Here is a 19,609-nt window from a genome sequence, read left to right on the forward strand (position 1 = left end):
ATCCTAAATAGAATCGTAGATATATTTCTAATATAAGGTTAAACAATTTATAAATTTTGTTGGCTGTTGTTATAAATGTCAGTTAAAAAGATATTTATTTTCGCAGTAAAAAAAAGTAGAGGTTATTTGGTCTAGTATGGTTCAGACTGGTCGAGTATTGTTCAGACCTTTGGTTAAGTATGGTTTAGACTGGTCGAGTATTGTTCAGACCTTTGGTTAAGTATGGTTTAGACTGGAAAAATAGGTCAAGTACAGATCAAGAATGGGTTAAGACTGTTCCAGACTGGTCGGGTAATAGTTCAGACTATTTTCAACGGCACAAATGAAGTTCGAGTAGGATTCAGTACAGTTGAGTATGGTTCAGACTGGGATCGAGTAATGTCAAGTAAAAGTCAGACCAATTCAGACTGGTCGAGTAAAAATCAGTACAGTCGAGTACAGATATAGGCCATTTCAGACTTTAATGGTTTGTAGTTTTTACAATATCTTTCTTACGTGATGGAGCATGCAGCTTTAATTTGATTCATCTTATAAAGGAGACATATTTAAAAAATAAACATAAGACCTATGTCCTTATAAAATAACTCTTCGAAAAATCGATAAGTATAGGAAGTATTGTTTTCATTTAATCTAAAATGATATATTTTTATTTATAAAAAAATCAAAATAGTTTCAAATCCTGTACAGTATGTTTAAAGGATAGATAATTCTAACGGGAAATCAACACTAAAAGTTAAAGATAAACAAATTACATCATGATCATAAGAAAAATGAGATTTGATAAACAATGAAAAAAATATGTAACAAGGAAAACATAAAGAGCAGAGGAAAAGTTATAGAACCACTTCTGTTTTACGGTTATCTGTATAATAAATCATTTACAGGTAAGACATTACCAATAGATTGTATAGTGAATATTGATAACTTGAAAAAATATTAGAGGTCAATCATCATATAGCTTGCGAAGCAGTTACTATCTACTTTGTCCCTGTTCCTCTATACTCGTTGCTGGTACCCACAGTGTATTGTCTTGTTGTTTGTGTTATACTGCTTATACATGTTAAGGTAGATACAGTGGTATACTACTGTTGCCTTTATTAACTTTAATTATGAACCTTTCTACATCCTAACAATGTTCATCAAAAGTATATATGTTCATTGATAATAAAAGGCACATGACATGAACATGAAGGATCAACGAACCGAAAATTAAATATCTGTCAAACAAATGAAAAAAAGTATTTTCAATTTTTGTCTCTGATGTATTAAGATCCATCCGGTTTCGTTATGTTATTGGTTTGAAATTGTAAGTAGAATGATTAAGTCTTGTGATTGATTTTTATTGCTAATATGTATTCACAATCAATACCTAATCAATACAATATTATTTATTTATTATGATAGTGCACAACACTGTTTTTTTTTACTAGCAACCGATTTCCCAGGTAAAACTCCTGAAACTTTGCTCCAAATTGTAGCCGATGTGAACGTTCTTTTCAGACAGAGAACCAGTCGAAATCATACGCTTTCTCCAAGAAACAGAATACTTCTTTTTATGCTCTGGTTACGATCGTATCCGACATATCACATGCTTTCTGTAATATTTAACGTTAGTGTTTCGACTATTAAAGGTGAAATGCATGCATCTATACCTATTTTTGAAGAAACATATAGTCGGTCTCATTCATTCGCCTTCTTTGGATGAAAGGCAGGACTTACAGGAGGGTTTGTCCTCTGTTGTTTTTGTTTGAAAATTTACTTGATTTGCTGACCCATTTTTGGAGATCCTCTGCTGACCGTTTCCATGGCTCTTCTACTTTTGTAGCCTACACTTTCATCTAAAGTTTCCACCGCAGTTGAATACTGCTTTGCATACATTTTGAGAAATTGAACTCTATATGGGATTCTAATTTATCTCTTGTGTACTAGTATCTGCAAGCATAACAAGTATTTAAGTTTGCCATTCTTGTCTTTTTTCGTACTGTAGAACGTCTGAAGCTTGACAGCTAAGCATATTTGCCTTATGTTTTGTTGTCTGGACTGTTTAGTCTGTATCTTCATCTCACTTCTGTACTATGCATCTAAGACATGATAATTTGATAATGTTTCATTGACTTAATTAGGTGCCGGCGAATGGGTATGCTCAGTTTATTTATAGCAGCATAGTTATTCAAAGTTCCTCTTTTAGTTCCTCAAACGTACTTATATTCGCTGCAAATTTTCAATGTTTTACTCAATTACCAGTTCTTTTGCCAATATCCAACTTTTACCATAAAACAATCATGTAACGTTCTCGGTGGAGTAAGTCATTGTATCGAACAAGAGTTAACTCCTGGATATTGGTAGATTCGTTTTATTTTTCAAATCATGTACTTGCAGATTAGGCCTTTAACACCTACTATCGCTGTGTGTGACATATTCCTGGGTTTGCATACTACGTATTTGCGTGTTTCGACCAGTGCACTATCTAACCTGGGTATTATCTGACCTATGACCTACCTCTGCACTGCTTTAACTATGCGCTCTCTTATCTCTGCTCTACTTCTAATGAACATCTGAACAATATTTTTCCATTGAGCGTTGTTTTTTTTTTTTAACTCAGAACTAGTATTGGAATATAACTGTTGTTTGTATGATATCAAACATCTTATTCCTTTGAGTGATTGTGGAGTAAATAACCATATATTGTAAAACGCTTAAATGATGGCTCTACACTTATCAACTTCTGATCGGAATATTAGGGCTAATACCAACCATAAAATAGAGGCGAAAGATAACAAAGGGACATTCAAACTCACAAGAGGAAAACAAACTGACAATGTCATGGCAAAAAAAAAACAAAGCGAAAAGACAGACAACAGTACATTTATACAACATAAAAAAAAATCATAGCTCAGCAACACGAACACCCATCAAAAACCAGCGTGATCGCAAGTACTCTTGAAGGGGGAAGCCAATCCTGCAGAGGTGGCATCCGTGCTTCTGCTCATGCAAATACATATCCGGACGATTTTAACTGCAGTTAAAACTCTAGGCTCATTAGCGTCCTTTTGTAAGCAGGAACCTTCTATCAGGAAAATCAAGCTCTGGAATCTCGGAAAAACTGTGAGATATATACTCCAGAAGCAGCTATTGTTTGAATGTTGCAACATAGACAACGATAGTTCAAAATTGGGAACCTTAAATCATATCTTGTGTTGTCAAGTTTTATTGTCAACCGACCCTCACTGTCAATTTGTAGGTGTGAGTCGAGATATGATGCGGCCTTGAATGTATCTTTAGCCATCATTTGGCGTCCGTCGTCGTCCGTCTGGTGTAAACTATTTCAAACAACTTCTCCTCTGAAACTACTGAACCAATTCCAACCAAACTTAGGCTGAATGATCCTTAGGATATCTAAAATTAAGTTTGTGTTTTATTTATTGTTTCGTAAAAAAACATGGCCGCCATGGCTAAACATAGAACATAGGGATAAAATGCAGTTTTTGGCTTATATCTCAAAAACAAAGCAGCTAGAGCAAATCTGACATGGGGTTGAAGTGTTCATAAGGTAGCATTCTATCAGCCCTGAAATTTTCAGATGAATCTATAACCCATTGTTGGGTTGTTGCCACTAAATTGGTAATTTTAAGAAATTTTGCAGTTTTTGGTTATTATCTTGAATAGTATTAATGATAAAGAAAAACTGTAAACAGCAAATATGTTCAGCAAAGTAAGATCTACAAATAAGGTATATGACCAAAATTGTCAATTGACGCCTTAAAGAGTTATTGCCCTTTAAGGACAATTTTACACAATTTGTTTATCATGTTTTCTAACTTTAAAAAATAATCTCATCTGAAACCACTGAACCGCCTAAACATTTAAGCTGAATGATCCTTAGGGTGTGTAGAATAAAGTTTGTGTTTTATTTTCTGTTTCGTCAAAAAACATGCCCGCCATGGCTAAAAATAGAACATAGGGGGTAAAATGCAGTTTTTGGCTTATATCTCAAAGACCAAAGCAGTTAGGGCAAATCTGACAAGGGTAAAAGTGTACATAAGATAACATTTTATCGGCCCTGAAATTTTCAGATGAATCTAATAACCCATTGTTGGGTTGCTGCCACTTAATTGGTAATTTTAAGGAAATTTTGCAGTTTTTCGTTATTATCTTGAATAGTATTAATGATAAAGATAAGCTGTTAAGGAGGCTCGAGGGTATAAAAATTTCAGTAAAAAATTAAACATTTGTTTTTCATTACAAATTTTATTTATTACCTTTTGTAGTTGTTACTTTATCGTATGGTACAAAAAACATTCAAAACAATTAATTCGTGTTGGCCCAAGATGACTTTTAAAAGAGGGACGAAAGATACCAAAGGGACAGTCAAACTCATAAATCTAAAACAAACTGACAACGCCATGGCTAAAAATGAAAAAGACAAACAGAAAAACAATAGTACACATGACACAACATAGAAAACTAAAGAATAAACAATGTAAACATCATTGAAAAAGTTCCAAATTATCTCCCTTTGGTGGAAAAATGCCATTTTTTGGCTTTAAAATTGAAATATCTCTTTTAACTCATCGGCGACCTATATTTTTTAATATAATTTCGATATATGCTGTACTTAAACTAAATCATTGTAAAATTTGAGCGATTTCTGTAATAAATTTCTTTTTTTTATTTCGATATTACCTTTATTTCTCCTATTAGTTCAACAGAAAAAAAAACACTTTTACAAAGATGTATGCTTCTTTCGAAGGCAGATTGTGAGCGCAAATGAACGGTGACCCCATTTTTTTATTTTATTTTTCTATTAACTATAAGATAAAGTTCATTTATAGAAAAATATAGAGAAATCCTATATAAATGATTTAGACCCGCGAACCCCCTTAACAGCAAATATGTTGAGCAAAGTAATATCTACAAATAAGTTCATACGACCAAAATTGTCAATTGACCCCTTAAAGATTTATTGCCCTTTAAAGATAATTTTACACAATTTGTTTAAAAAACTAATTACGATGAAATTGGACACTTAAACTCTTAAAAGAAAGATTAATGCCAAAAAAATCAAGGTAAGCGATTCAGGCTCTTGAGAGCCTATTGTTTGAACCATCTCATTTATCTTTATTAATAACACTGATTCTATAAATTCTCATGGAAACTTTCTTTCTATTCAATTATCTGTTATTATTTGATTTCTTTATTTTGTACATCTTGCATTTCTGTAAGCAGTATTAAATCCTTTATTTCCACTGTTAGTCTTTATACTGTTGCAATTTTTTTTCTCTAATCATTATTTTTTAGGGTCTCATTTTATCTTTTCATTATTTGTTTGGGTGTCATTATTACACCCCTTTCGTTTAGCCCTATCCAAACCTATATAATTGTTGTAGTCAAATTGACAAGAAATTCAATTCGATGAAAGCTAGATTTTTGCCACTTATATAATTTTCTTAAACTCAGTTCATAATCAAACTTTGTTTATATTTACAATACCTTTATTACGTGATCACCCTGCAGCTTTAATAATAAGTTTTGCATAGTTGATTCATCTTAACAAGGAAACATATTAATAATATGCCTATAAAATGATTCTTCAAAAAATCGATAAGTATAGGAAGTATTGTTTTCATTTACTATAAAATGATATATTTTTACTGATAAAAAAATCTAAATAGTTTCAAATCCTGTTGAGTGCAATCCATGTTTTTTTTTGTTTAAAGGACACAATTCTTACGGGAAATAAAAACTAAAAGATGACGATAAACGGATTACATCATGATCATGAGAAAAATAAGATTTGACAAACCATAACATCACTGGTTTGCCCACTTTTAATATTAGCAATTATCTAATAGCAAAGAAAAAAAGACAAAAGGTTTAATCAGCATACAATTGTATAGTCTGTTCCAGCTTAGGTATATAATTTTATGTGTTTTCTTACTATATTAAGGTTTTTTTTTAATTTTGTAATACCATTATGATTTTTAAAGAAAAATAATAAATAAATCAAATAAAAATTTCTCTCAATAATTTGATAGCAATTCAATATTATCAATGACATTCAGTTATAAAAGTGTCTTCACAAACTATTAGGATCTGAATGATTTTCATGATTTAAATACGGCAATAAAAATTCTCTTTTATTGCAAGCATAATTTATATAATTTATGAATTTATATAATATATGAATCAAAGTTTATAAGGGCATAACATAGGAAATAAATAAAGCACTGTGGTAAAATAAGTAATATGGGCACTGTATGTATAATAATGGGAAATAGAACATTTTATATATATTTCAAAAATCACAAAACGTAATATTTTCAAAGTCACTAATTACAATATTTCACTAAGTTGTTCAATTGAAATGAAGACGATTGGATGCTATGTCAGAGTAGTCTATCACGCTGACGATTCCTTGTCGGTAACTGTCTTTCAATAATTGGAGTCTGGTGGTGTCTATTACTCTGTATCTTCTTCTTTTTGGTGGGCGGGCTCTTCCTGCTGCATCCTGGATAATATTAAATTCTTTTGGTATCTGGGACTTCTTGATTAATATTTTTTCCCATAGAAAGCGGTATACTTCAACCCAAAATTCTGTCACAGTAAATACCAGTGAATAATGTTGCAGCAAGTATGTTGTCAGCTTCACCAATGACTTCTAAACTTTTATGCAAAATATCCTCAACTAGTTGGGTTGGAACAAGAGGTATTACTGCGGCACGTCTTTAAATAAAGTGATGTCTTCATTTTTAAGTCTCCCAAACAAAGTTTGGAGACTTATTGTTTTTGCTCAGTTCTTATTATGTCACCCGATCGACAATGTCGGGTGACATATTGCTTTTCCTTCGTTTTTTTTTTAATTATTATTATTACTGTTATTATTATTATTGTTATTCTTCCACCTAATTTTGTACTGCAGTTTTTTTTAGAGCCAATGGAACCAATGTTAATGATAGTTAACTATAATGAGGAACACAAAATTTCGGGTTGCAGTAGGTCTTAAGAACATTAAAAAATGGCTGCCGTTACCATGGAAACGGAACAAATGTGAAAAAAATCCAGTTTTTGGTTTTGGTGAATTTTTTGGATATGCTTAAACTCAGAATCATTATATTTTGATACAATGTAGATGCCAGCCATATACTGGTTTTGGATGATTTTGATGATCATTGAAACTACTATGTTGTCATGGAAACTACACCAAAAATTTCAAAAATAACAAAATGCTCCAAATTTTTTGAAACTTCACAGTAACGATGAGCAACATTAGTAGATACGGAATTTGGCGTTGGAATTTCCAAAATGTCTGCCGTTACAAATGTACCATAGAAACAATGCAAAACAGGTCAAAATGCTCCAAAAACTTCAGGGTTTGGTGAATAATTTTGGTATGCCTTAATTTACAATCATCTAGTTTTTATACAATATAGTTTTCAACTATATACAGGTTTTGAATGATTTTGACATTCATTGGAACTACAATGTTACCATGGATACAGCAGCAAAAATTTCAAAATTCAAAATGCTTTAAACCTAATGAAACTTCCCAATAATGTTGACTGTCATGTGTTGAAGCAGAATTTGAAGTTGGAATTTTCAAAATGGCTGCCGTTGCCATGGAAACATAAAAAAATTCATAATTTTCAAAATGCTTCAAATGTTCTCGAAATTTGTAGAAAGATGAATTACCATGCATATATGTAAAATCACTGTTTAAAATCGTTGAAATGGCCGCCTCTTAGTGGCAATGGGGGGAGGGTGACATCCGCTATTGCTTGCCATGGCAAATCTAGTCATTTTTATGATTCTTCTTTTTCTTTTTCTTTTTCTTCCGCCACATTAAAAATGAACTTGTCCGCAGCGTTTCTCCAAAACCCCTGGTCAGATTAACTTAGGGTTTCATATAATGTTAGACTAATATATCTAGGTGAGAACGATCTTTCGTTTGTGCATTGGGGTCTATTAAGGGGTATTTTGGGGGGGGGGCAGAAATAAGGGAGGGGTTTACTTTAGAACCCCTTTGGGATTTTATTTTCTAAAATTTTTAAATGAATAACACTGTTCATCAAAAGTATATATGTTCATTGATAATAAAAGGCACATGAAAATGAAAGATCAACGAACCGAAAAATTAATATCTGTCAAACAAATGAAAAAAAGCTATTTTCAATTAGATATATATTATTTTTGTCTCTGATGTATTAAGATCCATTCGGGTATGAAATGTTGGAATTGGTTCGAAATTTTAATTTAGAAAGAATAAGTCTTGCGTTCGATTTAAATTGCTAACTGTTTTTACAATCATTACGTAATCAATGCAGTATTATTAATTTTAAGCAAAGAGCCGAGTGAGTTTTTCTCATTACTTGGCGTCCGTCGTCTTTCGTCCGTTGTCCGTCGATTGTCGTCCGTCGTATGTCGTCCGTCGTCGTTAACTTTTAAATTTACAAAAATCTCCTCTGAAACTACTGGGCAAATTTTAAACAAACTTCATTGTGGTATCTAGTTTAAATAATGTGATCGGTGACCCGGCCAACCAACCAAGATGGCCGCCATGGCTAAAAATAGAACATAAGGGTAAAATGTAAATGTTTAAACATATTTATTTATTATAGTGGATTGGGAAACAAGTTTTGCAACTTATATTAATCTCTTTCCACTTTGCGGCTTACAGATGTTGTCTTATATCTCTCAAATCAAAGCATTTAGAGCAAATGTGACTGGATAGAATTGCTTATCAGCTCAAGATCTATCTGCCCTGAAATTTTCAGATGAATCGGATAATCCGTTGTTGGGTTGCTGCTCCTGAATTGATAATTTTAAGGAAATTTTACCGGTTTTGGTTATTATCTTGCATATTATTATAGATAGAGATAAACTGTAAACAGCAATGATGGTCAGCAAAGAAAGATCTACATATATAAGTCAGCATGACCAAAATGATCAGTTGACTCCATAATGAGTTATTGCCTTTTATAGTCAATATTTAACAATCTTTCGTAAATTCTTGTAATCTTTTACAAAAATCTTCTCCTCTGAAACTGCTAAGACAAATTTAACCAAACTTGGCTACCATTATCATTCGGGTATTCTGTTTAAAAAAATGTGTCCGATGACCCCCGCCCTCCAACCGAGATGGCTGACATGACCCAAAATAGTACATAGGGGTAAAATGCAGTTTTTGGCTTATATCTCTGAAACCAAAGCATTTAGGGTAAACCTCAAAAGTAGTAAAGATGTTCAATAAGTCAAGATCTATTTCCCCTGAAATTTTCAGACAAATTAGGTAACTAGTTGTTGGGTTGCTGTCCCTGAATTGGTAATTTTAAGAAAAATTTGCAGTTTTTGGTTATTATCTTCAATATTATCCTAGATACTGATAAAATGTAAACAGCAATAATGTTTAGCAAATAAGTCAACATGCCTTAGTTATTGCTCTTTATAGTCAATTTTTTAACAATTTTTGTAAATTATGAAAGTTTTGTATAACACTTTTACATATATTTTTCTCTGAAACTACTGAGCCAAGTTCATAATAGATCAAGTAAATTGTAAATAGCAAGAACGTTCAGTAAAGTAAAATTGACAAACACATCACCAAACACATTTTTTTCATGAATTATATTCTTGTCTATAATGTGTGTCCTTTGTTAAATATACACATAGACCAAGGTGAGCGACATAGGCTCTTTAGAGAGCCTCTAATTTATGATAGTGCACAACAGTGCATGCATGTATGGACTTGATAATTTATTTGACCAACAATTTTATTACAACAAGATTAAGTAATTCTAGATACCCGTATACTATAATATATTATAAAAATAATTTAGGCAGACGATAAAAGACCGAAAGAACAACATACAATAAAAAAAAAAATGAAAATGTATAGAAATGACGAATGAAATTTTCATAGAAAATATTCAGCGATACCAACTTAGCCATTGTTTGTGATACACCGATTTGAAAGATCTGACAATATCGCTTTACTAATTTAATCATTATTTTACTTCATTTCACCTGTATACACGATAAAGAAGTTCGCGATGGTACATGTACTACATGTATTGAAGATTACCATGTATCGCAAAATAAATACTGTGTATTGAATATTGATTTGCAATCCAACCATTTAAGTATGTAAGAAAGATAGTAATACTACAATATATTTCTTATCTTCAATATGTCATTCTGATATTGCTTCATCTGTTTTAATAGTTTATAGTAATGCTTTTTGAATGAGTTACATTTGAGCTTCAATTTGATTTTGTAATAGGATTAATCACACCCTATTGTCTCTCGATATTGATGTTACAATAGGATACCCACCAGCATTGCAACATTTAAAAACCACATCAAGAAATTGACAGAGCGGATAATAATAATTTGTAAAACATAAGAGGTCAGTCATCATTTTGCTTTAGCCTTAGAATTAAATGTGATATACAATTTGGTCACTGATCCTCTATGATCGTTGCTGGTACCGACAGTTTATTAACTGCTTTATGTTCTGTAAGAAACAATCTTACACGCATAATCTTAACAACATCGTCATACATAATAATAAACAAAAATAAAGGGAAACATATCATAAGAATGGACAGGCGAACGACCCGAAATCTTTCATAAGTCAGTCCTGTCAGACAAACACAAAAAGTATTGCCAATTGTATTTCAGTAACTCCCTTTCGTCTTTTAAGGGACATATACTTTCTTCATGTTGAAATTTGAATAAAGAATGAATGTGTTAATACATATCCCATTCTCTTTCTCACTAAAATATAGAATATCTTAATACTTTTTCTTATCTGATTCAATGCACTGGACATAATATAGCCCATTATATTGTGTATTGCATTTGCAGTCGACGTGTCAGAAATCAATGCAATACTATTCATTGAATTGTAGACAAATCAATGTTATTGATTCGTTAAATAGACCGGACTCCTCAGATACAAAAAGGATAACTGCCAGCAGTGCTACAGTTATAGGACCACATCTTCATCTTCCTTTCCGTCTGTAATATGATAGATAATTCGCCAGGTAAGACATTATCAATACAAACCAAATGTCTCAATATTCATATCGTGAAAAGTATAAAGTGGTCAGTCATCATTTAGCCCGAGAAGGAAAACCAATATCTATGTTGACTCTGTTTTCTGATATCCACAGTTCGTTATCTTCGACTATTATCCATATTGCTACACGCATAGAAAGAAACATTTCACTAAGGCCTTTCCTACATTTTCTTACAGTTTGTCCAATGCAATTATATTCGTTTAAAATAAAGATTCACATAACATGAAATGAAAAATAAAGAATGTCAGACAAATACATCTCTAACATTAGAAAGTGAAATAAATTGCACTGAAGCTGTGACCAAAAATTTTAAAATGAAAACACTGAAAATGTTATCGGCCGTTAGTTTGAGTATTGTATTTACAATCAATATGTTATGATGAAATTGATTATAGTAACAATGCGGATGCAACGAATCTATTGATCGCTTCTTTAAAAAGAATTATAATTTCAAAAATGATTTCGTCATTGAAAAAAATGAAAAGTCGACGACAAAAAACCTACTGCGGGTGATACAGGATACCCACCAGTATTTTTATAGTTCCAGAACTACACCCGTTTTTTCTTCATTTAAATGACATATTATTTGACAGGTAAGAACTTATCATTGAAAGCAAATGCCGAACTAACCGAGTAAATATTGATAAATTGAAGAATATAAGGGTCGGCCATCTTTTAGCTTTATAAGGAAATCCAATATATATTGTTTTGTATGATTCTCTTTGCTTGTTTCTGGTACCTACAGTTCATTATCTACTCATTTGATTCAAACCTATTTCATGTACAGGTAAAAACAGAAACACTTCTTTTTAGCATAGTCCTTACTACATTCTCATACAGTTTGTTCAATTTTTTTTTATATGTTTTTAAAATAAAAGGAAACATAGCATGAACATGAATAGGAAACAAACTGAACAACTAGTATAACTAGATTTGTGGGATATTCGCTTTACTTGTTTTGGAATCGATTTGCAATTGTAATTTAGGATGACTTGTGTTTGATATATCTCTTTTCATCTCTACGTATTTTTATCCTTACTTTATCATATTTAATGTACTGAACATGATATAGGCTATCAATTTAAGAATGGATTTTACAATCAATGCAATAATATTTATTTTTTGAGATTATCAACTTGATGAGTTGTTTGACTTTTTATGATTTTGTTTGAATAGAATATAAGTTTTTAAAAACCATATACAATATACAACTGGGTTGGGTTTTTTTTGGTTATTATTTTGCTTTCTGTTTTCATTTATATTATGTCGCTTACTATATTATCTATGTTGTTGATGCTATAGCATTATATTATATGCTGATTTGCAATAAACGTATTACAATTACAATAGTAGTTATGTACATGCTTTGAGATATGTTCATGTTTATATATATTGACCTATCACTATATTCTAAAACATTATTACAATTTTCTGAAATTAAGAATGGAAACGGGGAATATATCAAAGAGAAAACAACCCTACCAAAGAGCAGAAACAGCAAAAGGCCAGCAATGGGTTTCCAACACAGCGAGAAAATGTCAATCACACCCGGAGGCGGGCTTCAGCTGACCCCTTAACAAAAATATGTATTAGTTCAGTGATATTGAAGGTCATACTAAACACCGAAACATATAAATGAACCAAAATAAATACAATAGCCAGAGGTTCCTGACTTGGGACTGGGGCAAACAATCAGCGGGGTTAAACAAACACACGGCAATACGCACAGTTAAACTCCATTTAACGAAATCCGAATCGAATTTTCGCAAAATTTACAGAAGTAACTAAACAAAATGACAATGATCAACATAAATTACCTACTAGCAGTTACTGACATGGCTGCTCCAGACCTTAGTAAAAACTGATTGAAAGATTATCGTCTAGTTCTCTACACTCGGAGTTATGAAGATATTTTAGTACAGACGTGACAAGTACTTTTATTGTTCCATGTATAAGGACAATTTTTCAGTCGTGTATTTTATTCGACCGATTAGACTTCGTTGATTTTTTTAGAGGTAGACGTTAAGGAACTGCCGGAATGTTACAATGTAGAAATCATAAGAAGCATGCGTAAAAAAAACTAAAAATGGTCGTATTGTAAAAAATGAATATTTTAAGGATGCATAGACCAATACGAAATCAGGAACATTATACAGCAATATAAGTTAGCATTCAGATAGAGCACTTTACACACAATACCTCAACTCTGAATTACCAATTTAGAAGTTAGCACAATATTGCATATATACACATGGAAAAAAGTATTGCAACACCAAATTGAAATTCAAATTAAAAAACACCCTCTATTGTTTTGTGATATAATTTATTGATATAGAACTTGTTAAACATTATTCAAATCTCACCTACGTTTAATCAAGAAATAACGACTCGATAAGTTCTTATCTCCACATGCAGCTACTGTATCCGTAAACCATAAAAAAGGTGTTTTTATCCTCATCGTTTTCAACACTTTAAATAACTAAGTTTGTAAAGTTAACTCTCAAATGCAGCAAGATGATAGATTATCAGCATGAGAGAAGCCGGTATGTCCTGCGACAAATTACACATATTGTTGGTCATTACCATTCCACTATAAGTCGTTTTGTGAATAAAAATCAGGCAACCAATAATGTTAAAGACCTATCGAGATCATGAATACCCTCTTAAACATCAGCTAGGGAAAACCAACCCTAAGAGTAAAGGTAGGCCAAAATGAAACCATTTGCACGCAGTACAATCCTAAATAAGGGGATGTTGCCATACAGGAGACTTTAAACAAGAACTGTTCGAAATCGATTCATAGCAACTGGTTATCGTAGGTGAAGGCCATTTTGGAGACCTTTGCTTACGAACAGACATAAAGTAACCCGTATCCAATGGTGCAGAACTCACCAATGTTGAAAATTGGCATCTTGGTGGAAGATTCATTGGTCCAATGAATGTCGCTTTATCTTCCCTGGCCTGATCGTGGTCCGGATTTGAACAATATTATGCATATATGGGTCATTATTCGACGTAAAGTGTGCCAAAGGACACTCCAGTTCACACACTTCATGAAATAACAATGCCCGTCACCAGGAAATTTGCAATCACCTCAGCAACACATTCGTTGATTAGTGGCAGTCATGATCTGAAGAGGTAAAGATACGGTTGTCCGTGTGAATGGAGGCTACACGAAGTATTGATTTTTTGGCCTATAACAATCAACCATGATGTGAATAATCATCTTAAGTTTTATTTTGAAATGTCTGACATTCTATTAAAGTTGTAAAGTGCAATTTTTTGTACAAAAATTACTTCATTTTGGTATCAAAATTGTGGTTAATTAAAACATCTTTTTTGAAATATTTTTTAATTCGTTTTAGTGGAAATGTTATCATTAAGAATGTTTCAATATTATTATACAAATATTTTATCATATTCTATCCAAAAAATGAAGCCGATTTTCCAAGGTTTAAAAAAAAAATTCAGGTGTTGCAATACTTTTTTCCATGTGTATATTTAGAAATGGTTTGAAATTTTAATTTAGAATGATAAAGTCTTGTGTTTAATATCATTTGCTACTATGTATTAACAATCGATACGTAATCAATAGATATTTTTTATGATAGTGCACAACAGTGCATGCATGCATCGACTTGATAATTTATTTGACCAACAATTTTATTACAACAAGATTAAGTAATTTTAAATACCCGTATACTATAGTAATCATTTAAATACTTTAAATGGATATATAAATATAGATCTATAACAGTACATTTTTCTCAAAATAATATTTTAATTTTTAGTCTTGAATGTTCTTTACAGTCAGAATAATACGGATTTTTAAATTATTCAACATGACAGCAGTGCATCTGTGAGGGATATATTTTCGTAATATAAGGTTAGTTTAATAATCCAAGTTCACGAAAATGAGTCAATGGTTTAGATGTCAATGAAAAAATCGGAAGTCAGACGATGAAACCGAAAGGACAACTCACAAATCAAAACTTAGAAAAAATATCACAATATCGCATCAATTTCATAAACACGACAAAGAAGTTCTCGGTGGTACTTTATTTATCAAAATTGCAATATTTCTTCAACTTCGTACTTTCTTAGCTTAATTTGACAAAAATGTAACCATTTTGGCTGCTAAAATCGAATTATTATTTCACTCTTTCACTTTCATTAATGGCTGAACAAAAAAGACAGCATACTTCAGATTTCTTGTAGCTTGTGTCCTTTTAAATGCACTGAAAATGCCTCCAAACTGAAACTCTAATCATACAACAAACGCATGCGTACTGTAAATGGTTTATCGGATATCAAATGTAGGGTTTTGATTGTCATTCGCTTTCCTTATGCTGAAATAGGTTTTCAAACGTAATTTAAAATGATTTGTCTTTCTAACTTTTTTCCTTGTTTATCATATATTCAATTTTCTGAAAATGATTTAGGCTATCAATATGAGTTTTGTTTTACAATCATCATGTAATCAATGTAGTTATATTATTTCCATGATAGTACACAACAGATTATCAGGAATTTGTATAGTAATTTTTTACACGTAATATATTCGTTAAATTCGTTTAAAATAAAGGGTGACATAACATGAGAATGAAAAAATATGGAGTGTTAGCCAAACACAAAAAGAATTGTTAATTGTATATACTATACAAATCCTTGAGAATTTCGACTTGATAATTGTTTGAACCGTTAATAATTTTGTTTGAATAGAATATAAGTAATTTTAAATACCCATACACAACAGTAACTATGCGAATGCTTTACAGCGGATTCCATTGAGTGTGCAGCCAAAGATAATATCTTTAGTTAGCTTGCTTGTTAGCTGAACCGTGAAGTTATTATGAGCTCAGGTATACTATCTTCCTTTCGAAGTAGCATAGTCCAACAGACAGATAGATTGGTTTTCTGTTGAACTAGTCTATTCTTAAAGTAGGGTAGTTAAACTAACCTAACAATGACTTCATGGTTCAGCTAACACGCATACTAACCAAAGATATTACATGTGGCTACACACTCAATGGAATTCGCTGTAAATGTGTTTATATAGAAACTCATCATTATGTTTCTCTAATATTATGATGATTTTCGAAGTCCTGAATATTCTAAGCAGTGGTGTGGAGGATATTTTGGTACACGAGTGCAGATTTGATAGATCCTTTTATTGTTTCATTTAAAAAGTTAAATGTCTCAACTATCTCTCGACGGATATAGTCGCATTGAATAAAAGATGGTTTAACCGGGATATACTTTACTTTTTTGTGCCCCACCTACGATAGTTGAGGGGCATTATGTTTTCTTGTCTGTGCGTCCGTTCGTCCGTCCGTCTGTCCTGCTTCAGGTTAAAGTTTTTGGTCAAGGTAGTTTTTGATGAAGTTGAAGTCCAACCAACTTGAAAATTTGTACACATGTTTCCTATGATATGATCTTTCTAATTTTAATGCCAAATTCAAATTTAACCCCAATTGCACGGTCCACTGAACATATAAAATGATAGAGCGAGTGGGACATCCGTGTACTGGGGACACATTCTTGTTTAAAATCTAAATTGTATTCAAACAAAAGAAATCTTTAAATATGAAATACCCACGTAACAATCACACATCGGCGTATTCATATTATTGAGGTTTAAGATTTAAATAAATTGTATCATGCGAATGACATAACACTCTAAAAGTTACAAGAAATATATATAGTTCTATATTGTATGTAGATGATGCTTACCAAACATCGCTAAAAAAAATTATAAGTATCATTGTAACAATTCTCAAATGCAATTTTCTTATTTATACAAGATGAAAATAAATATGAAATGCACTAAATAAGATAACTGTTTTATTTTCAGCATAGTGAAAGACTTTCAAGCAATGATACAGTCTATTGCAATGCACAATTTTGTGCATTTTCATGAAGAACAGAGACTTGTTTTTAAAGAAGGTGCAAACTTTTTGATTGGAGGCAATTCGACTGGAAAAACAGCTTTTTTTGAATTAATTCGGCGTTGTTATTCCAACAAAATAAATACAACAACATCTTCCGTGTTACACCAAAATGAATTAGCATATGCTGTTTGCCATTTCACAGTACCAGAGCAATATCCTCCGATAGAAAAACTGAAGCTCTCTAAAGAAAAACACCCGAAGGATATCCTCGCATGCATTTTCATCAAAAGTCAAGGATGTCAGCCCGAAAATATAGCAAAGGACCAGGCAAATGGGTATGACTGTTATAAGGTTATATGTTCAATATCTAGTACAGGTTCTATTCAGACCTTTGCACAAAAATTTATCGGATCCTATGGGTGCTATACAAAACAACTTGACGATAACACCAAAGGCTGCAAACGAATATCACTGGAAAAATCTGCTATAGATGACGTAAAGGTTTATGGCACCAAAAAAAATATACACGATTTCTATAATATTATTGCGAGCGACTTTGAATCTACTACTACCGGTTCTTCTGATGGGTCCCTTTCAATCATGAATGCACTTTATGATTGTCTAGAAAAAGGCTATGTAGGTATATTACCAATGCGATCAATTGGTCCTCTGCAGTGGACTAAAAGTGAGTTGAACCAACATATTAACAGACTGAAAAACTATGACAACGCTGATACTCGCGCAGAAATTCTATCAAATCTTTTGGATAATGACTTAGTTGATAAACCAAAAGAGAAAGTCTTTCATGATCAAATCGTACATCCCTATGAATTTATTAAACGTAATGGGAAAATTGAAGTGAGCAACACTGAAAGGAAAGACCAGTCACCAAAGCGACTTTTAAAAACACCAGAAGGTATTCTTGAAGGAAAGCAGTTAACACTTATTCTTGCACACAAAGAATTTTCAACAATAACTATTGAAGAACCCGATAGAGGCATGCATCCTCATATGATTAAGAAAATGCGTGATCTAATTTTGAGACGCATTACTGGAAAAACTGTTCTAATAATTACCCACAATCCTTCATTGATAGATAGATGGGCTATGTCAAGAACATTTGTGTCATCAAAATCTATTCTGAATGAAACCATCTGCCATTCAATCTGCAAAGTACCACCAGGTTACGACAAACTGTGTAAATCAGAACAAATCCAAGAAATGATAAACCTCCTTTTTTCGTCCAGAATTCTCTTCGTAGAAGGCAAAACTGACAAAATAATTGTAGAGGCTATTTTTCGTCTGCTAATTCACGATGACAAAATTTATGGAGACAAAAGGATCTCGCTGAAACAAAAACATTTTCTTCTTGCAACTGATATTCGTGAATTGTCAGGTTCGGGTAACGGCGACAATATGAAGAAATTTTGCAAAAAAATGAAAAAAGAAATATACATTTTGTTTGATAGCGACGTTAAAAAGGGTACCGACGAAGAAGAAGCTGATTGCACGGGAGAATGTATTTTTTACTGGAAAAACGGGGATCTTGAACAACGAATTATTGATATTCTTGATAACTGCCAGGAAGGTTCGGCAATGAATGCAGTAGTTAAAATATTTCGTATGGATTTACAAGAAAGTGACGAGAAGTATAAAAGTATAAACAACTATTTACAATATCGAAACGAAATTAAATATTTAGACGAAAGAATTTCGGCCATTAAATTTAAAGGTCTAAATGAAAAATACAATACCATAGAAATAGAAGAAATAAAAAAAAATAAGAACGAAATACACAAAAAGATGAAACACTCGAAAGAAGTCATAGAGAAACGATTGAAGAAGAAAATTCCTGATGCCGATTCTGAGGATATCGAAATAATTGCAAGTGAAATGATACACAAATCTAAAGAGGTTGAAGACTTCATTGCCTTTTTACAATCAAAACCAAGTGAAAAAAGTATAAAAAGAAAACTCAGCCAAACAGAAATTCCCGAGTATGGTGCATCTTTCAAAAAATCTTCGCAGTGTATTGACACTGAAGAACTGAATACATTAAGTAATTCTTCGTCCGATGATGCTATAGGCAGTCATACAGGCCAGACACAAGAGTTCAACACCATGAGTATAGATTAAAGAATTCATCTCATATTCCGTCCGTTTTTTTTTCTGAATTTTTATGAAATTAGTTTAAATCATTTTTGTCATGCGTGTGACGAAAATCGCTTTAATGAGATTTACGATTTCTGCTCACGGCAATCGCGGCATCGGCAATATGAACAGTTACTAATAATATCAAATTATTGCATGGAATTTATCATTTCGCATGTACTATCAGCCATAGGTTCAATATGAGCCCAAGAGCCGCATGGCTCAAGGGCTGATATTTGCCGAGGGCTGATTATACATGCGATATGAAAAATGACATACTATGATCTTTTTATCATATGCTTCAATAATGGAGAAAAATAACAGATTAATATATAAATAGAAATAAAAAAATAGAAGTTCAAAGAGTGAAACGTTTTCAGACGTCGGACCCAAAATGTATTACATCCAAAATGAAATCTTTCTATCAAATGCCTCAACAGAGAAGAAAAACAACAGTATGATCTATTCTTATAAGAACGATTAAAAAAT

At 32.1% G+C, this 19,609-nt stretch overlaps 1 protein-coding gene across 3 annotated transcripts; it reads left to right on the plus strand.

The window, feature by feature from the left end:
- The first annotated feature begins 735 nt into the window (after positions 1 to 735).
- On the plus strand, positions 736 to 19,120 carry LOC139489717 (uncharacterized). Of its 3 annotated transcripts, none has more exons than XM_071276451.1 (2): positions 736 to 884; positions 16,933 to 19,120. In XM_071276451.1, exon 2 carries the CDS (start codon positions 16,955 to 16,957, stop codon positions 19,103 to 19,105), a length of 2,151 nt encoding a protein of 716 aa, XP_071132552.1. In that variant the 5' UTR covers positions 736 to 884; positions 16,933 to 16,954; the 3' UTR covers positions 19,106 to 19,120. The 3 variants fall into 3 exon arrangements, with proteins under 3 accessions (XP_071132552.1, XP_071132550.1, XP_071132551.1); XM_071276449.1 differs by lacking the exon at positions 736 to 884 and adding an exon at positions 14,853 to 14,964; XM_071276450.1 differs by lacking the exon at positions 736 to 884 and adding an exon at positions 14,853 to 14,964 and having other exon boundaries at positions 16,938 to 19,120.
- Positions 19,121 to 19,609: the final 489 nt, after the last annotated feature.

The sequence above is a fragment of the Mytilus edulis genome, chromosome 9 (genome assembly GCF_963676685.1).
Source record: "Mytilus edulis chromosome 9, xbMytEdul2.2, whole genome shotgun sequence".
In the NCBI taxonomy this organism is placed as follows: domain Eukaryota; kingdom Metazoa; phylum Mollusca; class Bivalvia; order Mytilida; family Mytilidae; genus Mytilus; species Mytilus edulis.